Here is a 20,683-nt window from a genome sequence, read left to right as displayed (position 1 = left end):
CTACTAATAGTAATCAAGCAATGAAATCTGGGTTTGGGAAGATCAGTATTATCAACTAGAGTTAATGAAAGATTGAATTGCATGAACTTTGAACTACAGAGTTCCCAAAATTATAATTTACATGAAATGATGAAATGGCTCAAGTTTTTAATTAAAATAATCAACTGAATTCCCTGCTAAGAGTATGCCCTGTTCTTGAGGACTCAGCAGAATCATTAGCATTGATCTCCATGCTGAACTCTGCCCTGTAACATCTCCCCCAATCAGACAGACAGGCCAGCCAATCTTCAAAACTTTTGATCCCTTGAATTCTCTGCTTTCCGTCATCTCGACATGGTAGACAGGGCATGCAGAAGCTAAACTGTCCAAATATATTCTACCTCCCTAATGGAAACTCCATGGCCTAAACCCATTTTACCTAAACAAAAACCAATACTGTATTTTCCCGTTTTACAAAAACCAAATAAAAAAAATGGGGCGGTGCTCCTCAGGTATGTTCATCGGGTATTGTAGCTGTCAGTAAGGAGTACTTGACCCGTAGAGCAATCTTGCCTTCCTCAACAACTAGTCTTGCCCCAGAGACAACCCAGTATCCAGGAGGATCTTGTGGCCCTCTAATCATCTCAGCTGTATCAACAAATTTCAATAGTTTTGGGGTATAATTAGGCATTGGAGGGCCACCGGGGTAAACCGAAGAGCTTGTACGTGGCTCAGGTTGTGGTGGTGCTGGTGTTAAAGGCCTGATGAACAAATCTGATAGGACTCCTGACTGAGGCGAAACTCCAAACGATCCATCCCACTCTGAATGTCTTACAATTATAGCTCCCAAAACAGTGGAGAAACGAAGTCGTAAGAAGAGAACTGTTTTGAACCCATATTTCTCTACCTGTAGCTGAGCTCCAGTTACTATGGAATGATCATTGAAAGACTCTACAGGAGCTGTGCAGACTCTAGAGAAGTTCTTCCATCTAACTTTTTCAAAGTATCCTTTATCATAGGACTTTTCAGGGAAGGTATCATCGGGTTCAGCCGCAAGTTGAAAGTAGGTTGGCAGAGAAGAAAGGTGCTGCATGTAGACAGCCAAGCGATTGCTTCTTTTCCCCTCCAGATAGAGCCGGAGACCTGTAACTGGTCTCTTACCCACATCAACCTATTATTTGGCAATTATAGTAAGTTCTGATTTTAACAGAAACAAATGATCACATATGATAGAATTTCCCTTGCTAATAATAAAGAATTGAATGAAATGATCTCCCAGAAAGGAATTTCTTGTAGCCAGAGGAAACATAAATATGTTTATCAAATGGTTATGGACAGAGATATTTCCTATAAACAAGAGCAAGTCCCTTATATTGGATTCTTAATGTAAGTTCTAGCATCAAAGACAGTACCCATGAGAACATTTCTATAGATGCTACACCGGTAAAACCAACATGTTATGTTTTCAGATTCAAAAGTAAATTCTCTAACAGCATACATGAATATGGCAACTGCATGACAAAAAACACATAGGTGCAGCCAATATAAAAAGAAAAGACTTGGAACGTTTTAATGATAAACTACTTGTGGCTGAGCCAAAAAGAAAGAGCAAAGATTAGAGGATAAGAAACTTTACTGGAATGGTGTTAACATAAAGCTTGGGACCCAAGAACTTGAACTGTAAAAATGAATTGCTCTGTCGCTTGTGCTGTGGACCACGGGGAACCTCTTTGAAAACAGGTGCCCATTGCCTTGGCAGCTGAAATTCTAAAAAGAAATGGAGTTCTTCAAGTGGGGGTTTATCTGCCAGATTAGATGCAGAAGAATGATAAATTTTCATCTGTATGAAATAGTCTAAAATAGTATTTTTTACAATTAACACCATGATGACTCTTGCAACAAAGTTACTGTCATTCCTCAGGCATGCATTCGGTTTGTTATCAGTTTACTTCAACTCATATGTAATACTTGTTCAATAATGGAATTAAAGGGCTGAAAGTATATATTTTCCAGAAACAAAATAGAAAATAGATATGCTGATATCTATAAAAACAACAAAAAATGATTGCAGATTTTAACAATGGCAAAAAAAAATGCAGTAAATTCACAAACAATAAAGAGAATCCATCTTGCTTACATCGTAAATAGAGATTTATGGCATAGTTCAAGAATCCGCTCATTGGAATTCCACTTAACAAAGAGGTAATTGGTATGGAGGACATTGAGACCACATCAGGCTGAACCTGAACAGTTTGTAACCACTTAGCATGGGATAAGTTCATTTCCTCTTTTCCACCTCTCCTTTGGTAAATTATTGAGATATCCTGCATCTGAAATCAATAAATGAGAGCATGTACTACTTATAAAAAGAAACCCGAAAAGTGGCAAGGGACTCTCCTAAAGGATTTTAACCAGGCTCAAGAGTATTATTGATGGGTACAAGTCTTTGGGCAAATAAGAAGATGATGACTGCATTTACATTTTACAAGCCTCAACAATTGCTCTTTGATCTGAACTGATCCAAAGCAACCGGATAGATATTTGATGATACAAAATGGTAAATTAAAAGCTTATGTGCAAAAGAGTTACATGGATAGCTTTATTAAAACCTCATTTTGTAGCTTGACTTGTTTCCAATCAATCCGATTTCGTCCATCGTTCTGTAAAAACTTCTCATCAGCCATCTTCTTCAATTTTGTATGTAGATCAGAAGGTCTAAGAATTGATGAATGCTTTTGCTTTACATATATTACATCCTTCCCGCCCATCTTCACACCAACTATAATATGGGTTCCAAATGTCTTGATGAATCTGGAATGGCACAAATAAATCATCACACTCTCACAAAAACACTTAGATTGTGCATTCAGTTATATGAACTTATTCAGCAACATTAAACTTTTATTCATGGTTGGCACCGTCAAGCCACACACTTAGATTAATATTGGTGAACAAGACAGGAGGGGAGAGAGAAGATAGACAGCACAGAAAACTGTATTGCCACACATTTGATTGTGAACACATTTGTAATCCAATTTCACCTTGCTAAGGCAGCAGGTTCCCATGAGGATGGAACAGCTTTCTTAACATGATCATTTAGTACCAATTGAGATTTCTCAAGTGCAACTGTATAAAGTGTGATCATCATCCCATCGAAAGCTAGGGTCTTTGTATTGGCTGCATCTTTCTGCCAACAGCCTGAGAAGTCAAACATCGCATTGAAAAAACCAGAAGGAATTTTACCACTCAGAGACATCTCATGGTTGAACCGTTCTGACATCTGCCTAGAAAGAGAAAATGAAGGAAAGATAAATTAGAGATAAATTAGAGAGAAAGATAAAAGACATTTTAGGCTTTCCTGCCCATCCAAAAGACCAAATTATATACTATTACTAGTGAAAGAAACATGAATTATGCACTCAAGAAATTAAAGGTAACGGAGTTGATTTGGCAGTAAGAAAACCAATAATGATCAGTTTTCAAAGGTTCATGTCAGCAATAATAATTGAATCCCAGAACCCATCTTAATTCCAGGTATAATACATATTTCCAGTGTATGTACACACCACAGACACAGTAATTCATTCACCAGAACAGAACTGAGTTAACAAGAAACAACATAGTAAGGCAGAAAGAAGATAACTTGAAGAAGGCAATTTAATCCTAACTGACAACTATCGAAGTCGAAGAAAATAAATAGGTAAACATCAGATTATCAGTTAACTGTTGGAAGAAATCAAATTGACCAGCTGAAACAATTAAATTTACCTGCTGAAAAGAGGTAACATCAGACCCGATCCTCATGGCCTCACCCTGGTTACATTTTATCAATTTGGATACATTTGAGATAGAAATTCCACCAGGCAGAGCTACATCATAACACCCAACTTCATCGAACTCAATCAAAGGCAAATCCATTGCATCTCCACTACAATATTTCAACCTTAAATCACGAGCTAGATCATATCCACGCCCAATTGACCCAATTGCAATCTCAGCTGCCTTCTGAGCTGGAACCTTGAGTGCCATTGCTGAGTATATCACTTTTCTTCACCAAACAAAACTCCCACTCCAAACTTTACAAGTAGATTTGGATGCCCACACTACCTCAAATTAACCCGAAACTGCATGTTTTTCACAAACATAATTCAGGCAGAAAATTAGTCAAAATATAAACTTTCTCCAAACAATTGATGTACAAGAAAAAGAACCCATATCCCATATTTCCCAATTCTTTGAACTCCAACATCACCTATCTGGGTTAGGGAGGATTAAGGAATATCTCAACCACTTTAACTACAATGAAAATCTTATAACTCTAACCATTGACCAAGGTGGGTGGACTTTGCTCCGATGAACCAAAAGTCTCTGGTGCATGAACATGGATGTGTATATATATGTGTTCCACATGCATGCATGCATGCATGAAACACCAGGAACAAAACATACATCCCCACAAACCTATCCAATGTTGTCAAATGAAACTAACCAATCTTTCTGCTATTTTTACAAATGAAGCAGATGGTTCTAGCTACTAATCTTCATTTCATCTTAACAAACCAAAATTTAACAAGCAGATAAACTATCAACATGGTATAAACATTGTCAAACTAATCAATAGAAACTCATCATTACCAACTATCTTGGTCCATGTACCAACTCCAAACATAGATCCAAATGATAATCCAGAATAAGGAAACTTAAAAAAAGAGAGATAGATTTGGAAGATACTCCACTTACCTACCCGTCTGCAGCTGTCTGAAAATCCAGAACGTCTGCAAAGAATGAAATTAAATGTCTTCAGACAAAAAAATAAAAGGAAAAAATAATTGGTGTTCATGAGTTTGACGTTTCTCCATATGTAGTTTAGTTTTGTAGATTTCTTATGTTTCCGGCTCAATACAATCAAGTTTCCATCCAACTTCCAGGCTTAGGACTCCATTTTATAAAGTGAGAATCTCGACAGTGTGGGGCCTAAGTGTACAGATTGACCCCTTTGGGCCCTACCCAGAAAAAGCTGTTCTTGACTTTACTACCTTACTACTTTTTTTCCTCTAGAAAGTAATACCAAAAAGAACTGCCGACCACGTGGGTAACTGCCCATGGCCATGTCTAACTTGGGTTAACAGTTGTTTCATTGGTTCTAAGCATCGTGTCCAAGCTTGTCTGCAGTTAACAACAACAATGAGAATACCTTATATCACCTGACTCCGTTAAATAGATTTAAGGCATTTTATAATCAAGATATCCAAATTAATCCAAAGTCGACCGCTTGGGTCATGTGGCCAGTGACGAAGCCTTTTTGACCAAAGACCAGAGATGAGTGGAGCTGGAGCATTCGAAGGTACAGCCTTTTAGTCAACATATAAATTATATGGTAAAACAAACAGATCTAAGCCTTTTGTTTATGCATGTGATTTTGTGTCTAATTTTGACTCTTCTTTGTTCTGATACAATGGGAACACTGTGCTGCCACACATTACCAATTTACCAAGCACATTTCCACCCTGAGTTGCAGCAACTGTTAAAAATGTAAGGGCATTTCTTAGATTTTCAATCTCTTTATTTATCTGTATCCATATCTCCGAATCTACCTTCAATAAATGTACTGTCTGATCCACAAACATGTGTCTGGTGTTTTCTAACCTTGTATTCATTTGATTATTTTTTACCCCACTTTCGAAATCCACAGTTTATATATTGTCCCCCATTGCCAGGCTCTAGCTCCTTGCTCAAACCTGTCAAACATTAGCAATCCCTATAAACCCCACCTACCATTCCTAGTGCCACTGCCATTAGCCCAAAAAGGAAAGGACCAAAAGAAAAGGGGAAAAATGAACGGGTATTCCAAGATGAAAGCTGTTGGCAATGGAAGTTCAAGATCCATGGACTCTTCAGATCTCATGCCACTGCCTCAAACCCCAAAACCCATTTCTAGTATCACCCCAAACCACACGGAGAAGAACCAAGAAATCAACCAGGTGGTCATCAAGAACTCAAACCCCATCACCACCCAACAAGATTCATCAGAGCAAGAAGATGAGCAAGAAGGCAATAATGAGGAGATGTTCGGTCCCAAATTGAGAAGAAACAGCTCTGTGTCTTCTTCTTATGCACTCCAAGCTGCTGTGAAGAGAGCATTCTCCATGAGAAGATCTTCTTCTGTCTCCGAAAGGTACTGCAGGATCCACGACCAGTCTGTGACTTTAGCCTCACCCTTTGATGATGAAGAATTGGACACAACTGGAACAAGAAGATCCGCAAAGAAGAAGAAGAACAGCAGAGGCAAGATCCTTAAAGCATGGAAGAAACTTTTTGGACTGTAGTGTCTTTTATCTACTACTATATTTTACTTAGTTCTTCGAATCTGCTTTGCTCTTTTTCTCACAGAGAATCAGCCACCCAGAAGCTCTGCTGTCTTGTTAAACTCCTCCATTGTTGGATGCTTTTATCTTTTCTTTGTTTCTCCTCACTTCCATTATAAGGCTACAATCTTCCTTTATTGCCATGTTTCCATGATAAATTAAACTTGGTACTAGTATTTTTCAAGAAAAAAAAAAGAGCTAAAAAGATTAAAATTTTGCAATATCTTTAATTCAAGGATTAATTTTACTTTTGCTAGATTTGACTAATCTCAGATTAGGATCCTGGATATGTTATGATTACTTGTCTAGAATTCTTAATTAATCATTTTGCTGTCAAACTTGACAACCTTTGGTCATGAAACATTACTCAAAGAAACAATTGTGGGCATAATGATATGGCTTGGTTTGTCCCTTTTCACATCAAGCCATTATTTGCTGGCTATACCATTGGAATTATAGATGCAAAGAACCATATTAATCTTAGGAATGGCAACGGGGTAGAGTATTGGTTAATTTTTTAAAGTATTTATGTTTAAATTTGATTATAAAATTTAATATTCGTATTTTGTTTGTATTCAATTTACAATATTTTTATTAAAATTTGATTAATATTTGAACTCCTTTATTTAATTAAAAATCATGTGAGCGCACGTTATAAAACCCCTAATTCAACTCAAATTTAATAATAAAAATAAAAATTTAATCATTTTTATGTATGTTATTAATCAAAATTAAATTAGTAAATTTTATATTAAAATAATTTATCAATTATAAATTATAGATACATCGAAAAATAATCTAAATATTAAAAATTCATTATTCTAAATTGTATTAAGTAAAAAATATTTTAAAATTACTATATTATATTTCATCCAAAGTTATTTATAAAATATCTTAATTTTACTTTAAATAGATCCAACAGAGACAACCTTTTACATATTACTTATCGCTGTCCTAACTAGACGAAGTTCAATCCAACCAGTTGGCATGGCGGCTCGAATTTTAGTACCACAAAGTCCAAAATTATATTATATAAAGTCCAAAATGCCATGCCATCATCCTTCAATGTCCGTTTTGTAGGTATTAACCTCTTCAGCATCGGATACTAAAGTATTAATCTCTTCAATGTCTTTTTTTTTTCTTTTGGCCTGGTGGTAAAAATTTTATCAAATTCCAATTATGTAGGACACAATTAATACTATATTATAATATATGATTTATCATTAATTAATTAATTAAGTACATATTAATTTCAATTCAATTTGATATTTTACATAAAATTATGAATTTTATTCGTGTTTAACATGTACTTTCTTAATAAAAAATTTCTAAGGATTGACTCAATTGTAAATATACGTATCAAATTGTTCAATGACTGGATTCCAATCTTTTCCTTCAAAATAAAAAGCAAACAAATTAAAAAAGTGATCGAGTTAATACATCTATATTCATAAGATATATATAATTACAAATATTGAAGAATTTTTTGATAGATGAAAATAATCACTTTTATTCATTATATTTTTTATTTTTTTAAAAAAAATATATTATTATTTATTATTCATTATTAAAATTTATCTCATTTTTAATATAATTGTATCGAATGACTTACCATTCAAAATATTTACTAAAATAAATGTTAATAAAATTATTCAATTTTTAAATAAAAATTATTTTTTAATAGTAATAACGTTAAATAATTTACAAAAATTTTAATTATATATATAACTGAAATATATATTATTTTTCAATCATAATTATCTTTTTATTTATAAACAATTGGGAATAAATTGATTTCTCTTTCATTTATAATTGAATGAATGTCGTCTTTTTTTTATATACACCAGAACAAATCCCAAATATTCCCTGCAGAAAGAGAAAGGCAACCTTGTTTCATTGGCAAGTGACGTGCCAGCGCACAGCGACCTCTTCCCCCCGCGAGGATTACGTCTAAATCAATGCCACGTCACCGATGTGAATTAGGCTGGGACCCAACAAGATGCCAAAACCGAGTCTCAGATTGTGCCACTCAAGCACTGGTGGGGCCTGGTGGAAGCTGTTCTCTGATGACACGTGTCGTTAAGGATAAAGAAAATGGAGGGAAACCAGCCTTGAAATAAGGTCGGGAAAGGAGGGAAGAGATCGAGAGGGTGTTGCCTAGTTTCTCAGGTAACTTAGAGAACCGAACAGAAATTCAAATTCTGCTGAGAAACAACGAAAATTAATCAAATTTTAATTAAAATTTTATCAAAGGAAACAGAAAATCTACGGTAAGCATAATATTTCCAAATTTTTTTCTGTTTTTTTTTTTGCTATTTTTGGTTTATCTGTTCAATTTTTAAACAAACGTAGATTAGGATATGAATTCATTTATTTTTCAGACATATTTGTTTTATGGATTCATTTGCTTAAACTGATTTCTTGTGTCTGGAAATGTAAGCAAGGTTCTGTTAATATTCGCCGTTTAAATTTATTTTTCTATTTAATACTATGCAATTAAATTGTTCAATAGATTGCGACGGAAGCCATTGTTAAGTGACTCGGTGCCTAGAAGCGGTCTCGGAGTTGAGTCGGTGGACGGTGAGTTTGTAAAAGATGTTGTGGAACTATGAGTCGATAAGCTTTCATCTCAATTGTAAATCGAATTCGTTTTCGATTAATTGGAAATATTTGTTTATTTATTTTTTTTATTAAATTTGATCTTTTGTTTATGTTGTTTCAATCCTTAACGATAATCATTTTTATTTTAATTTTAAATAGATTGATTTTCATTGCGAATCGCAGATTGTGGGAGGAAAAACGCTAGCACACACAACTCCGGCGTTTTTGAGACGAGATTGAGCGGGAAACAGAGCTGAACCCGGCGAAATAGGCGAGTTCAAAATGTCGGCAAGCGAAACCATCGGTGGCGATGAAGGTGTGGCTACATCGCCGAGGAATAAGGTGAAGTTTCTGTGCAGCTATGGCGGGAAAATAGTGGCGAGGCCAGGCGACGCGAACCTCAAGTACGTTGGAGGAGAAACTCGTGTGGTGGCGGTCCCTCCTGATATCAATTTTTCAGGTTTGCCCTCGTTTTTCTTTAATACTAAGCTTTTATACCCAAGAGTAATTTGTCCTTTCCTTTGATTGCTCCCTGGACAGTATTTTTCTTAGGTAAATTCTTTGCTTTTCTGTTACTAGAATTTTTCTTTTTAGATAGGAAACGATGAATTGTTATTAGAATGAAAGTACTAATCAAAAGGAGAAATCAATTTTCGATACATCACAGAATTGATGAAGAAGCTTAACACTCTGGTTGAAGGGGACATGATTCTGAAATACCAGGTTATCCCTGAGGAACTTGATACCTTGGTAACTGTAAGATCCGATGAGGATCTTAGACACCTGGTTGATGAGTATCATCGTCTTGAAAGTGAAGGGACTCCAAAGCTTCGTGCTTTCTTGTTCCCCTTGAGTCCTATTGTACTGGAGAACCAGATGAACCCTGTTGACCCCCATGCCATTGAGCAGCGGTATATCGAAGCTGTCAATGGCATAGTTCGTCCGGGTCCAAACACTAGCGGAAGGCTCACCCCTGTCAATGCAAACCGCCCCAACTTCAGCATCTCTGCTTGTTCTTCCCCTAAATCAGCTTCTCCTGATGGTAAAGCTATTGATTCTTTGCCTTCGGAGTCACCATTGTTGAGTGGATACCATCGTAATAGACCCTTCATGCCTAAAGTCCAGAGTTCTCCCAGCCTTTGCAGCCTTAGCACACCCCATAACCAAAGCAACAACCATAGCAATCACCAAGCGTACCAGCCTCATTATTACTACCACCAAAATCACCAGCAACTACAGCCATACAGCGTTCAATCTCCACGACAACCTCAAGATTTTCGGACAGAAAGGCCATCGGGGCCACACGACTTTGGGTGGGGTGCTATGGGGCAACGTCATGGTCCAACAAACCATGTCTACTCATTAGGTCAACACAATTGGGGGTATGGATGCGGCAGTTGTGGTTGCTACGATGAGTGCTTGGTTCATGCAAGTGCAAGGTTTATTAGAGGAAGTAGCGTTCCTGCAAGTGGAGGGCTTGAAAAGGCAGATAGTCCCAGGAACCATATTTGGGAGTAGAGCATTGGATCCAATACCATACTGACCATCTGAGTGAAGAACAGAAAGTTGGATGTATAGTTTTTTTTTCTTTTTTCTTTTTTGGTTGGATAGGGTGAAATTCCTTCAACCAAAAAGGTATAGATATTGTATAGAAGAATTCCTTTTTCTTCGTTCTATACATAACTGGTGTTGATTCTCCATTTTCTTTTACCCTCACTTTGTTTGAATTTTGATTGCCATGAAGTACCATACAAGGTTATGGCTAATATCTGTGAAGAAACTATGTACATATCTACAGAAATGTAAATTGAAAAGATGACTTCCTATGTTCCAATCTTCCTCGAGTTTATATATTCCATTATGTTCTATTACTTTGTACTAGAGAACTCTATGCTGGAATGTGGCTTTTTGAGGCAGTTCCATATGAAGTTTGTGCTTGCACAATCTGTTGCTATCCTATGGTGGATAAATTAATTTCCCTTTTTCTCTTTGCCTGTGGTGAATTAGGTTAATTTTTCATCGACAAAGCATAAATGTGTAAAATCTCTGAATATAATCGGTAAATATACACAAACTGGACAGAGGATTATCAGGGAATGTAGAACTTTCAGGGTGACAAATTTTTGGCCGACTAGTAAGTTTCTTTTGCCTCTCTTCCATAGGTGATTTGAATTCGTATAAGAGCCAGTTTACATCAGAACATTTGTATTTCAATGTTAAGCTATGCATTCGTAGCAAACTGTTTTTGGGGAAGTGCTCTCCATCCAATATCCCGCCGATAGAATCCTTCCGGCCAGTTGATTTCTTCAACTGCTTGGTAAGCTCTATCCCGTGCTTCTTCGAGATCTCTGCCCTTGGCAGTAATCCCAAGAACACGACCCCCAGTAGCTATGAAACTGCCATCCGAATCAAGGGCAGTTCCAGCATGGAATATCTTGACTGAAGGAGCAACGAGCTCTGCTTCTTCAAGGTTCTGAATCACGGTCCCTTTCTCATAGGAGCCAGGGTAACCCTTGCTTGCCATTACTACCACCATGGCAGACCCAGGGGACCAGTTCAGTGAGACCCCGTCTAGCTCTCCTTTACAGGCTGCTAACAGAACTTTTGCAAGATCAGACTCCAAACGAACCATCAGAACCTGTGTAGCCATCCACAATAATACAATTTAAGACTCTTCATCCAGATATGCCCTGACCAACAAAATTGTGCAGGTCATACTACATCTAAGTAGAAATGAGCCAATGATAATAACAGTCTGAAACTAGATTTGCAAAAAGACAGATAATCAGAGAACAATACAGAAGGATCAAAAGCATCTGGTGTCAGAGCAGCCAAGTTGTTCATAAGATATTATAGGGATATATCGTAAACATGATCTGATGGTGACAGATGCCAGGAATCTGATTCACCAAGAGGAAATCATTTAGATGTTAGAAATTGATGATATTTATAGCATGCACCACTAAAAAGCATCAGAATCACCATGAGGAAATCATTTAGATGTTAGAAATCGATGATATTTATAGCATGCACCACTAAAGAGCATCAGACTACTGACAACTGACTCAAGGAATCGATCCAAGCAATAATATCATGGCGTATTTAAAACTAAATTATGCACATAAACCAGCACAGTCAATAACTGACCTGACACTCCGGATCTCCAAACCGCACATTGTACTCGATTAATTTAGGTAAGCCGGACTTCTTCTCGATCATTAGTCCAGCATATAAAACCCCAACGAATTTGCATCCCTCTGCTGACATTCCCTTCACCGTTGGGAGGATAATGGATTCCATGACCAAAGACTGAAGTTCTTTAGTTAAGACTGGTGCTGGAGAGTATGCCCCCATCCCACCGGTATTAGGACCTGTATCACCATCGCCTACCCGTTTATGGTCTTGAGCAGATTCTAGCGGTATGGCATTCCCTCCATCAACCAGGGCAAAGAATGATGCTTCTTCTCCTTCAAGAAATTCCTCAACAATGACCTGGCAACCTGCAGAACCAAAAATACCCTCAACAAGCATTGAGTCAACGGCTTCATATGCCTCTTCCAGTGTCATAGCAACAATGACTCCTTTTCCAGCAGCCAGTCCATCTGCTTTGATAACAATAGGTGCTCCTTGCTCTTTAATATATTGCTTTGCAGCCAATGCATCTGAAAATGTTTGATACTGCACCAAAGGTTCAAAGCATTGACATAAGTATTCTAGTAAAGAACAGGATCAACACAAGCTTAAATCACAGCATTGCGATGCAGTAAGAATGAAGAACATTTGCTCAGCTTTATAAGCCCTTTTCTGTTCCATATAACCCGAGTAAAGTTGATAAATTTATGAAATTTAAACAATAGCAAACAAGTCTCATCATCCAACGGTGATAAATTTATAAAATTCAAACAATAGCAAGCAAGTCTCATCATGCAACGAAAACACCAAGTAAAATCAATGCAAAAACATGTTTTTGCAACTAAAAAATTTAGCAACAATGCCTCCAGGAATGAACCTTAGCAGTAGGAATTCCATATTTGTCACATATACTCTTCATGAAGTTCTTAGAACCTTCCAAAGCAGCAGCCTCTGCTGAAGGGCCAAAAGTCGGGATTCCGGCCTCTACCAAATCATTTGCAAGACCCGAAACAAGGGGAGCCTCTGGCCCTACAACGACCAACCCAACACTCCATTTCCGGCAGAAAGAAACCACAGCTGAGCTATCGGAAATGTCGAGGTCAGGTATGCAAGTCGCATTCCCCGAATTGGAAATCCCTGCATTGCCTGGTGCACAGAATACGGCATCGCAAGACGGCGACCGCTGCAATGCATAGCAAAGCGCATGTTCTCTTCCCCCTCCACCGATAACCAGCACAACCACCCTCTCTGCAGCAGTAGCAAACAACAAAATTTAGAGGAATTTCACTCATTTCAAACCCTGTTTCTCTTCTCAACAGTCCCTTTGGGTAGATAATTCAAACACACGCACAACATCAAAATCATATAAGGCTAAAAGCTGTAGTTCAATAATATCGAAACCCCATTTGCACAAATTGCTTTATACATGAAATTCCCACTTTTTTTTTTTTGGATTACCAAAAAGATGAACTGAAAACAACAAAACTAAAGAAAATAAACAAAAGGGTAAAGCAAAAGTAAATAAATAAATGGAAAAAAGGGGGGGTTCGAGTGGTTCTTATCTTACCAGAAGTACCCTTACTGCCATGGCCATCAACCGAAACAGAGGGCTCTGATTTCTGGGCAAAGCATCTGAAGGCGGTAGAGGACCATCGTGAGCCGTTTATGTTGAGGCGGCCCGAGCTCTGATGATTGGTGGTGAAACTGAGAGCTCCCAAAGAGAAAGAAGAGTTCCCAAGGAACAAATTTGACGGAAAAAAGGACTTGGAGAATCCGAAGAAGCCATTGTTGTTGGTAACGAGCTTCAGTGAAGGAGAGAAATTGAGGGTCGTAAAGGCCATGCCTTTTGGTTTCCAAGTTCTGCAAAAGGAATAGCCGTCCACAGAGTTTTTCTTTTGGTTAGGCTTGATATTGGAAGGAACAAGAGATTGTAGGGTTTAAGGGTTTTTTTTTGTCATTTTAATGTTTTGCTCATTTAATATATTTTACCTTATAGTGGATAAAAGAGAATTTTAAAATTTTTGACATAAAAATTAAAAAATTTAAAAGATGAAAGAGAAAAATCAAATGTAGCAATGGGTTCCATGGCAAATTTTTGTGAGTAAATCAATGGAAATTACTTATTACTATATATATATATATAGAGAGAGAGAGAGAGAGAGAGAGAGGANTTATATATATATATATATAGAGAGAGAGAGAGAGAGAGAGAGAGAGGCATACCAAGATTCCAGAAGTAAGTTTGAGATTTGCAGTAGCAAGTACAAACTCAAAAACCAGCAAAAATTTTGTAAGAATGCAGTCAGTTAGCAAGCCTCAATCCCTTACTTTATACTTGTCCAAAGCCTGACTAGATATGTGTGCAAACCAAGTGAAAATCTTTCTATGTGCTGCTGTCTGTTTAGCAGTTGCCTGTTTCACTTCCAATCTCTCACTGTTTTCCGAGCCAAGTTTTGGTATTCTATTTTGAGCCCCAACAACCCCTAGAGAAAGGAAAAATTCCATCCCACTCCCACAGTTACAAAAGAAAAAGGAGCAGAAAGCAATATTTTCTGGGTCGTTTTACAGTTTGGAGTTGCATTAACTGACATTTAGAGTTTAGATTTTTGTATGTCAATGATGTCAATACGATTTCTCATTTAAAACTTGTATAAGATAAGATTAATTAATCGTGCATTCATACTCGTTTATTATTTATTTATTTAATTATATTTATATGTATATAAGCACATTAATAAGCGATTAAGATTGATTTATTGATACATATACATATTAATATTTTTATAATAATATTTATATGTATATAATTTTTATTATAAATTTAAATAATAAAATTATATCTTAATTACATTATTTTAATCCTGTTAATTATGTCATTTTATATAAAATTTAATTCTACATGCTTAATAAATATATTAATTCTATCATATCATGTTACACATTTATTATATAACTATATATATATATATATATATATTTAACTAACACATATGTGTATATATTTAAAATCTTAATATAATTAATTTAATTTAATTATTTATTTATATAATTGCCAAGTGGTTCCATTATAGTTCTATTATGATTTTAGGAGTAATAAGCAAAGATTGGAGAAGGAAAGAAAGGGTAATTTCGATCTTATTGTATAGAAGGGTAAAAAGAAATTGACTGAAGATGGAAAGCAGAGTTACACCTTGGGAAAAAGGTTCTCAGCACAGGGTAAAAAATACATACATTCTCACCATTTTTTAATCTTTTTTTCAACTAAAACCTCCCAAAACAGGGTGATCAGAAATAAATATACATCAAAAGTTATAAATTTGTCTTTTTTTTTTGTTTTTTTTTTTTAAGAAATAAACCACGAAAACAGAGCTTCACCAGCAGCAACCAAAGCCTTGGGTTTTCTCCGTTGTCGTTCTAATGAGTAGATCTGTTTTTCAAGCACTCTGTTCTTAGTAGAACCATGACTGGGAGACGAGCCAAGGGGTTATTTTTTTTTTTATACATATGTTGATACATAGCAAAATGGCGTGGGATGGGCTAGGCAGAAGCAATAAGAAACTTGAACTAGTTTGCTAAGTATGCAGCGCCATGAATAAATTCTGCTTACGAGCATGTTCTGGAATAAGTTTCTTGACGACTTCAGGGGGGATGCCGGAGAGTTCTGCCGATGAAGGGGGAAGAAAAAGGAGTAAGGAAGCGAGAGATTAAGTCAGCATGTTGCAAAGCTATAAATCTTACGACAGTTTGGTTTTTGTTTTTTGCTAAGTGCAACTGACCTTGAGGCTTAAAATTGAAGAGTGGTGGAAGCGGACGGCCATTGGGGAGGCGAGTGTTCGGGTCCCTCAATTCATCAAAGAAAGGGTGAATGCAAGCCTCTAACTGCAGTAGTATCACCACCACAAGCAGGCACGGATATGGAAAATGAGGGAAAAACAAAAAGCTGATTATGAATGATGCTTTAGCATTACTACTCAAGGTAGCCAGAAAGGATGAATGGGGGTACTTACAGCAGTGCATCGCAAATTGGGAGAGTACTGAAAGAACCTACAGACAAGGTCTACTGCTTCCGGAGGTAAGCGCTTTTGGAAGACCTGTATGCAAGAAAATGTATTATGAACTTTAATCGAAATATATTATGATGAGAGCATAAATCATGAGAAAAAAAGGGGACACACATACCTTGTGCCATGGATGTGGCTTTATCTGGGGGAACTTGAATTCAGTGTAGTTTGGGTTCATGCACTTGATCTCCTCCCTTGTTGGAGTCCCCAAAACCTATACAACAAATTCAAATTAGATAGAAACATTACTGAACACTTCCTTAGGGAAACTTTGATTGTATATGTTTCAAAACATCGTAGTCAAAAACAGTAGAGACAGGGCAAATAAAATCCTAAAAGTTTTTGGTTCAATTTTTCTATCTCTAGAACTGGAAATTGGTTATATAAGCAAGTGACATTGCAGAAACTCATTTGCAACTTTCAGAAAATGTCAATATCTGCAGAGTCTATCAAAGCATCCCAAGAGTAGTTTAATTTCATTATTAACACAATCATGCATCAAAAGCAAGTACATTCTGAAAAACATGAGAACTGATAGATGTAATCACCTTAATAATTTCAACTAGTTGGTCGACCCCACTTTCACCAGGAAATAATGGCTGCACAGTATGCTTGTAAGTTAGAAACAACAATCTATGAAGATAACAGTGACTTATAACAGTACTCCAATTAAACATAGTTGTCCAAAATCACCTGTCCAAGAAGCAGTTCAGCCATCACACAACCAGTAGACCATATATCTATAGCAGTTGTGTATTCAGTAGCACCAAATATGAGTTCTGGAGCACGATAATATCTCGAGCAGATGTAAGAAACATTTGGTTCTCCCTTCACCTGAATTCATGGAAAGCACCCACACTCAAGTGATGAAACAAGATCTGGCGACAATAATTACTATTGAGTGAAAACTTACCAGCACTTTTGCACTCCCAAAATCACAAAGTTTCAGCTGATGTGTATGTGGATTCACCTGGCCATAAACCATAGTATTTGAGTCTCACCAAACAGAGAATGACAATTTGGCTCCAAAATATGAACTTTTTTAACCAGGTTGAGATTTTTTCTTTAAAGAAACAAAAAACACAATAAACTAATACATTCTCAAGCTACCCTATTTGTATCAGGGTAGCACCATATAACTACTATGAGGTCACATCTTTAGCAATGACAAAAATTAATGACCAATAAATTACAGGGTTTTGTCACTATGGTTAATAGACTTGATCAGTTAGAATAACAAACAATACATTTAAATGCAAGGTGTACACTATTACATGAAAACCATGTCTTCTGTAAAAAACCCTTGATTCCTAGAAGAAGAGTCTTACAAGTAAGTTCTGAGGTTTGATGTCGCGGTGACATATACCAATACAGTTGTGTATATAGGCAAGTGCTCTGCAAATCTGAAATGCAGAAGAAGAAAACAATTAGCTAAATTTTCTTCAATTCAATTAAAACTTTAAGTATTAAACCAAATTGAAAAAGGAAAGGGAAAAAGAAAAGGAATTGACCAATCTTATGTAAGGGTAATAGTTTAAATTCAACAGTGAAGGATGACTTCTCATTATATTACCATACAAGAAAGCAACAATATCAAAGGCAGACAATAAATCACTTCTAAAACAACTCCAGACTACCCAATTACCTAGAAAAAAGTAATTGAAAGAAAAATATATTCCAATTCCATCAATCCATGTATCAATAAGTACATTGTTTCATAAAATGTAGATTTACCTGATAGGTATAGAGTTTAACATATATTAAAGGCATTCGCGTGTTGATCCTGCTGTAGGATCTTGCTGTACGATTAACAGTTTCAGGAACATACTCAAGTACGAGATTAAGGTAGAGTTCTTCCTTGTCTGTTTTTGAGAAAAAATAATGCTTAAGGGACACAATATTTGGATGGTCTAGCATTTGCATTATCTGCAACTCTCTATTCTTGTAGCGCTTGTCTTGAAGAACCTTCTTGATGGCAACAATTTCTCCAGTTTCCCGACATTTTGCCTGCAGCAAACAGCCAACTTATCTCAAGATTATAATCTAATTGAACAAAGTCAAGAACAACTTTGTGAATAAGAATATTATAGAATTACATACTTGGAAAACAACACCGAAGGAACCAGTTCCAACCACATGCTCAGCAATATAACTGACATTCTGTCAACCCACACAACAATAGATATATGTTGAGAATGATGCAGGACAACAAAAAAACCAATTCATTTGAATCTCACATGGCAAATTTGCACACTAAATTAATAATTCTTTCAACCTGCTTTGATTGACCATTTCGACCGCCAATGGTAGTTCTTATCACATGCCCAGTTTCAGCACCCACTCCATCAACTACATCTGGTTCACTATCCTGCATGGATAAAACACAAAGGATCAGAGAAACATTTTTGCAAAAATTGTAAAATACTGTCTAAGCTTTCAACAGTCAAGTACTCAATTTTCAATTACCATAAGCACTGTTGTAAAACCGCTTCAGAAGAAATTTTGACAAGTTCAACACCCCAACCACCCCCAAAAAAAAAAAACATTATAGAATGAGCTGCTTACTCTGTCTTCATCATGGTCCACCTTGTCCCTCAATCTCATATCAAGCATTTCTCTCCCCAGCCAATCAACTGAACTGGATGAACTTTTGAAACCATTGACAGACCTGGAACTACCTACTCCTCCATTTCCTAGGCTTGCTGATGCCATAACTCAGCCAGGTAAATGTTCAAGTTTCTAGTATTTGCTATCCACCAAATACTCTGTAGTGCAGCTGCCCAGCCCGTCCAAACACCTATCTTCCTAATAGATTCACAAAATTACCAAGTCAGAAACATAAAAAAATGATGAATATAGAATGATTAATATCACGGATTCCCATGCAAAAATAATATGACCTACTGACAAAGATAAAAGATCTAAACAAAGAAAAAAATGCACCAGGGATATAGTTGCTTAGACAACATCACAAGAATAAACTCTTAAAATAAAATAGCAGAAACCTTTTACTACTAATTAAACGACATCCTCTAGTAACAATTCTCTTGAGCCAATCAGAAAGTTGTCAGATACTCTAGCATCTTACGCTGGTGCAAAATAGAAGAAGCAAAAAGCAATCCACGCACACTAATTGCTACCCTAACTATATACTTACAGGACACGAGGATGGCATGTGTATGATGGTCAAGCGACTCAAAAGCTTTCAAGCATTTGAGTAAACAATTACGAGACCAGACAGATAGAATGGAATATGGAAATCACAAGGGAATTAAAAATTTAACAATTACTTCCCCATGTAGCATCTACAAATATAATTTTCAAAATGTGGATGTGAAAAAATGCAATGAAATGAAACACGAAAGAGATTTTCAGTTAATACAGACAACTAGGCTTAACATCAAACTAGTAAGATCAGCTACATAAATTCGCTTCCTTGGTACAGTGAAGTCTAACGTTAAATTATCTGAAAACATGCCTTAGATTAAATGCTTGTTCAATCTTCAGCTAATCATTCAGCTTAATAAATGAGCTTTCTTTCCATTAAATTACTAATCTTCGTATTTCTTACTTTGTTTCAAATAAAAATTGCGAATTTTTTGCTAACATTATCAGTGTGATCTATCAATAGTAAAATTCAAACCAAAAAAAAATAATAAAGAAAATTTTACAGTGATTCACGCCGTGAAATTCTCTGTTATTCTTACACGGAGCTCTTCATCAGATCTAAACCCTAATCTGACCAAAATCAAAACACCACAAAGTTTTCCACTCTAAATGATAAATTTAAGAGAAAAAACTCCTACAAATAAAACATTTTCTCCTCAAAAATTGAAAAAAAAAAAAGCAAAATCATCACTTACAAAAAAAAAAAAAGAAAAACAGATCGAGGAAACGATCTTTGAGTTTCGGATACTTACTCGGAACTGTTCGGAACGAAACTGAAAACAGATCAAGCGCATTTTTTTTCCTTTCAATCTTCGGCTTTTGATTAAGAACTTCAAAGCCAAAAAAAAAAATTAAACGCAGGAAACTGCGAACTGTTTCTGATCTGATCAAGCTTTCTACTTTCTCGATTTTTGATTTTTTTTCTTTTTTGAACTTAATTTAATTTTATTTTTCTATATATTTTGAGGGGGAGAGAGAAAGAGAGAAAGAGAGAAAGAGAGAGAGAAAGATTGAGGGAGAGAGTGTCTGGTGGAGTGTATGGATGTTTTTTTGAATAAGAACTGACAATTACCTGACAATCTTCACTCAACTTATTACCAATTATTAAAATTATTAATTTATTTTTTAATTCTAAGCTTTACTATTATAAATATACTGTACAGTGACAGTAAATATAAATAATTATTTTAATAATTAAGTGAGATGCATTAGTTTTATAAATAATTTTTTCCTGTCCTTGTATGTTTATTTTTAAGTAAATTATCCCCACTCTTTTTGGCCTTCACCTTAATTAAAATAAAAATATGTTTATTTTTCAAAAATAAGTTTAAAAAATAAAAATATTATTAGATGTCTAAAAATTAAAATAAATTTAAA

General features: G+C 35.9%; 5 protein-coding genes across 8 annotated transcripts; 2 read left to right on the top strand and 3 right to left on the bottom strand.

The window, feature by feature from the left end:
- LOC18607137 (MACPF domain-containing protein At4g24290) lies at window positions 49-4,866 on the bottom strand. 2 transcript variants are annotated; one of them, XM_007041150.2, is made up of 7 exons: window positions 4,720-4,866; window positions 3,748-4,103; window positions 3,021-3,259; window positions 2,589-2,790; window positions 2,117-2,309; window positions 1,616-1,782; window positions 49-1,150 (listed from the first exon to the last, which is right to left on the bottom strand). In XM_007041150.2, exons 2-7 carry the CDS (start codon window positions 4,006-4,008, stop codon window positions 488-490), a joined length of 1,725 nt encoding a protein of 574 aa, XP_007041212.2. In that variant the 5' UTR covers window positions 4,009-4,103; window positions 4,720-4,866; the 3' UTR covers window positions 49-487. The 2 variants fall into 2 exon arrangements, with proteins under 2 accessions (XP_007041212.2, XP_017970932.1); XM_018115443.1 differs by lacking the exon at window positions 4,720-4,866 and having other exon boundaries at window positions 3,021-3,263; window positions 3,748-3,867.
- Window positions 5,570-6,487, top strand: LOC18607136. Its single transcript, XM_007041149.2, has one exon. The coding sequence runs from the start codon at window positions 5,814-5,816 to the stop codon at window positions 6,303-6,305; it is 492 nt and encodes a 163-aa protein (XP_007041211.1). The 5' UTR covers window positions 5,570-5,813; the 3' UTR covers window positions 6,306-6,487.
- Window positions 8,461-10,771, top strand: LOC18607135. Of its 2 annotated transcripts, none has more exons than XM_018115966.1 (4): window positions 8,461-8,513; window positions 8,857-8,924; window positions 9,129-9,405; window positions 9,613-10,771. In XM_018115966.1, the coding sequence occupies exons 3-4, from the start codon at window positions 9,228-9,230 to the stop codon at window positions 10,461-10,463; spliced, it is 1,029 nt and encodes a 342-aa protein (XP_017971455.1). In that variant the 5' UTR covers window positions 8,461-8,513; window positions 8,857-8,924; window positions 9,129-9,227; the 3' UTR covers window positions 10,464-10,771. The 2 variants fall into 2 exon arrangements, with proteins under 2 accessions (XP_017971455.1, XP_007041209.1); XM_007041147.2 differs by having other exon boundaries at window positions 8,468-8,614.
- LOC18607134 (phosphoribosylamine--glycine ligase) lies at window positions 10,979-14,473 on the bottom strand. Of its 2 annotated transcripts, XM_007041146.2 has the most exons (5): window positions 14,301-14,473; window positions 13,645-13,937; window positions 12,955-13,325; window positions 12,093-12,623; window positions 10,979-11,583 (listed from the first exon to the last, which is right to left on the bottom strand). In XM_007041146.2, exons 2-5 carry the CDS (start codon window positions 13,916-13,918, stop codon window positions 11,167-11,169), a joined length of 1,593 nt encoding a protein of 530 aa, XP_007041208.2. In that variant the 5' UTR covers window positions 13,919-13,937; window positions 14,301-14,473; the 3' UTR covers window positions 10,979-11,166. The 2 variants fall into 2 exon arrangements, with proteins under 2 accessions (XP_007041208.2, XP_017971454.1); XM_018115965.1 differs by lacking the exon at window positions 14,301-14,473 and having other exon boundaries at window positions 13,645-14,024.
- Window positions 15,196-20,364, bottom strand: LOC18607133 (shaggy-related protein kinase kappa). Its single transcript, XM_007041142.2, has 13 exons — window positions 20,059-20,364; window positions 18,704-18,943; window positions 18,414-18,506; window positions 18,239-18,298; window positions 17,873-18,145; window positions 17,467-17,541; window positions 17,052-17,108; window positions 16,832-16,972; window positions 16,687-16,737; window positions 16,257-16,352; window positions 16,085-16,168; window positions 15,854-15,956; window positions 15,196-15,738 (listed from the first exon to the last, which is right to left on the bottom strand). The coding sequence occupies exons 2-13, from the start codon at window positions 18,848-18,850 to the stop codon at window positions 15,650-15,652; spliced, it is 1,269 nt and encodes a 422-aa protein (XP_007041204.2). The 5' UTR covers window positions 18,851-18,943; window positions 20,059-20,364; the 3' UTR covers window positions 15,196-15,649.

This window comes from Theobroma cacao, chromosome 2 (assembly GCF_000208745.1).
Source record: "Theobroma cacao cultivar B97-61/B2 chromosome 2, Criollo_cocoa_genome_V2, whole genome shotgun sequence".
NCBI classification, from domain to species: Eukaryota; Viridiplantae; Streptophyta; class Magnoliopsida; order Malvales; family Malvaceae; genus Theobroma; species Theobroma cacao.
This window is presented reverse-complemented; position numbering and strand designations above follow the sequence as displayed.

Bases quoted from the DNA above. Each gene is read 5' to 3' on its own strand.
- LOC18607137 (XM_007041150.2), bottom strand. From the start codon at position 4,008: ATGGCACTCAAGGTTCCAGCTCAGAAGGCAGCTGAGATTGCAATTGGG. The intron at 2,310-2,588 runs GTTTTAATAAAG...TATTGATTTCAG, and splicing joins AAGTCAAGCTACAAAATGAG to ATGCAGGATATCTCAATAAT. The intron at 1,151-1,615 runs GTAAAGTTTCTT...GCCAAATAATAG, and splicing joins TTTATGTTAACACCATTCCA to GTTGATGTGGGTAAGAGACC.
- LOC18607136 (XM_007041149.2), top strand. From the start codon at position 5,814: ATGAACGGGTATTCCAAGATGAAAGCTGTTGGCAATGGAAGTTCAAGA.
- LOC18607135 (XM_018115966.1), top strand. From the start codon at position 9,228: ATGTCGGCAAGCGAAACCATCGGTGGCGATGAAGGTGTGGCTACATCG. The intron at 9,406-9,612 runs GTTTGCCCTCGT...GATACATCACAG, and splicing joins TCCTGATATCAATTTTTCAG to AATTGATGAAGAAGCTTAAC.
- LOC18607134 (XM_007041146.2), bottom strand. From the start codon at position 13,918: ATGGCCTTTACGACCCTCAATTTCTCTCCTTCACTGAAGCTCGTTACC. The intron at 12,624-12,954 runs GTTCATTCCTGG...CCTTTGGTGCAG, and splicing joins ATGGAATTCCTACTGCTAAG to TATCAAACATTTTCAGATGC. The intron at 11,584-12,092 runs GTCAGTTATTGA...ATGGCTACACAG, and splicing joins TTGGAGATCCGGAGTGTCAG to GTTCTGATGGTTCGTTTGGA.
- LOC18607133 (XM_007041142.2), bottom strand. From the start codon at position 18,850: ATGGCATCAGCAAGCCTAGGAAATGGAGGAGTAGGTAGTTCCAGGTCT. The intron at 16,738-16,831 runs GTGATTTTGGAC...CATACTGTGCAG, and splicing joins CTGAACTGCTTCTTGGACAG to CCATTATTTCCTGGTGAAAG. The intron at 15,739-15,853 runs GTCAGTTGCACT...CTTCATCGGCAG, and splicing joins CTTCAATTTTAAGCCTCAAG to AACTCTCCGGCATCCCCCCT.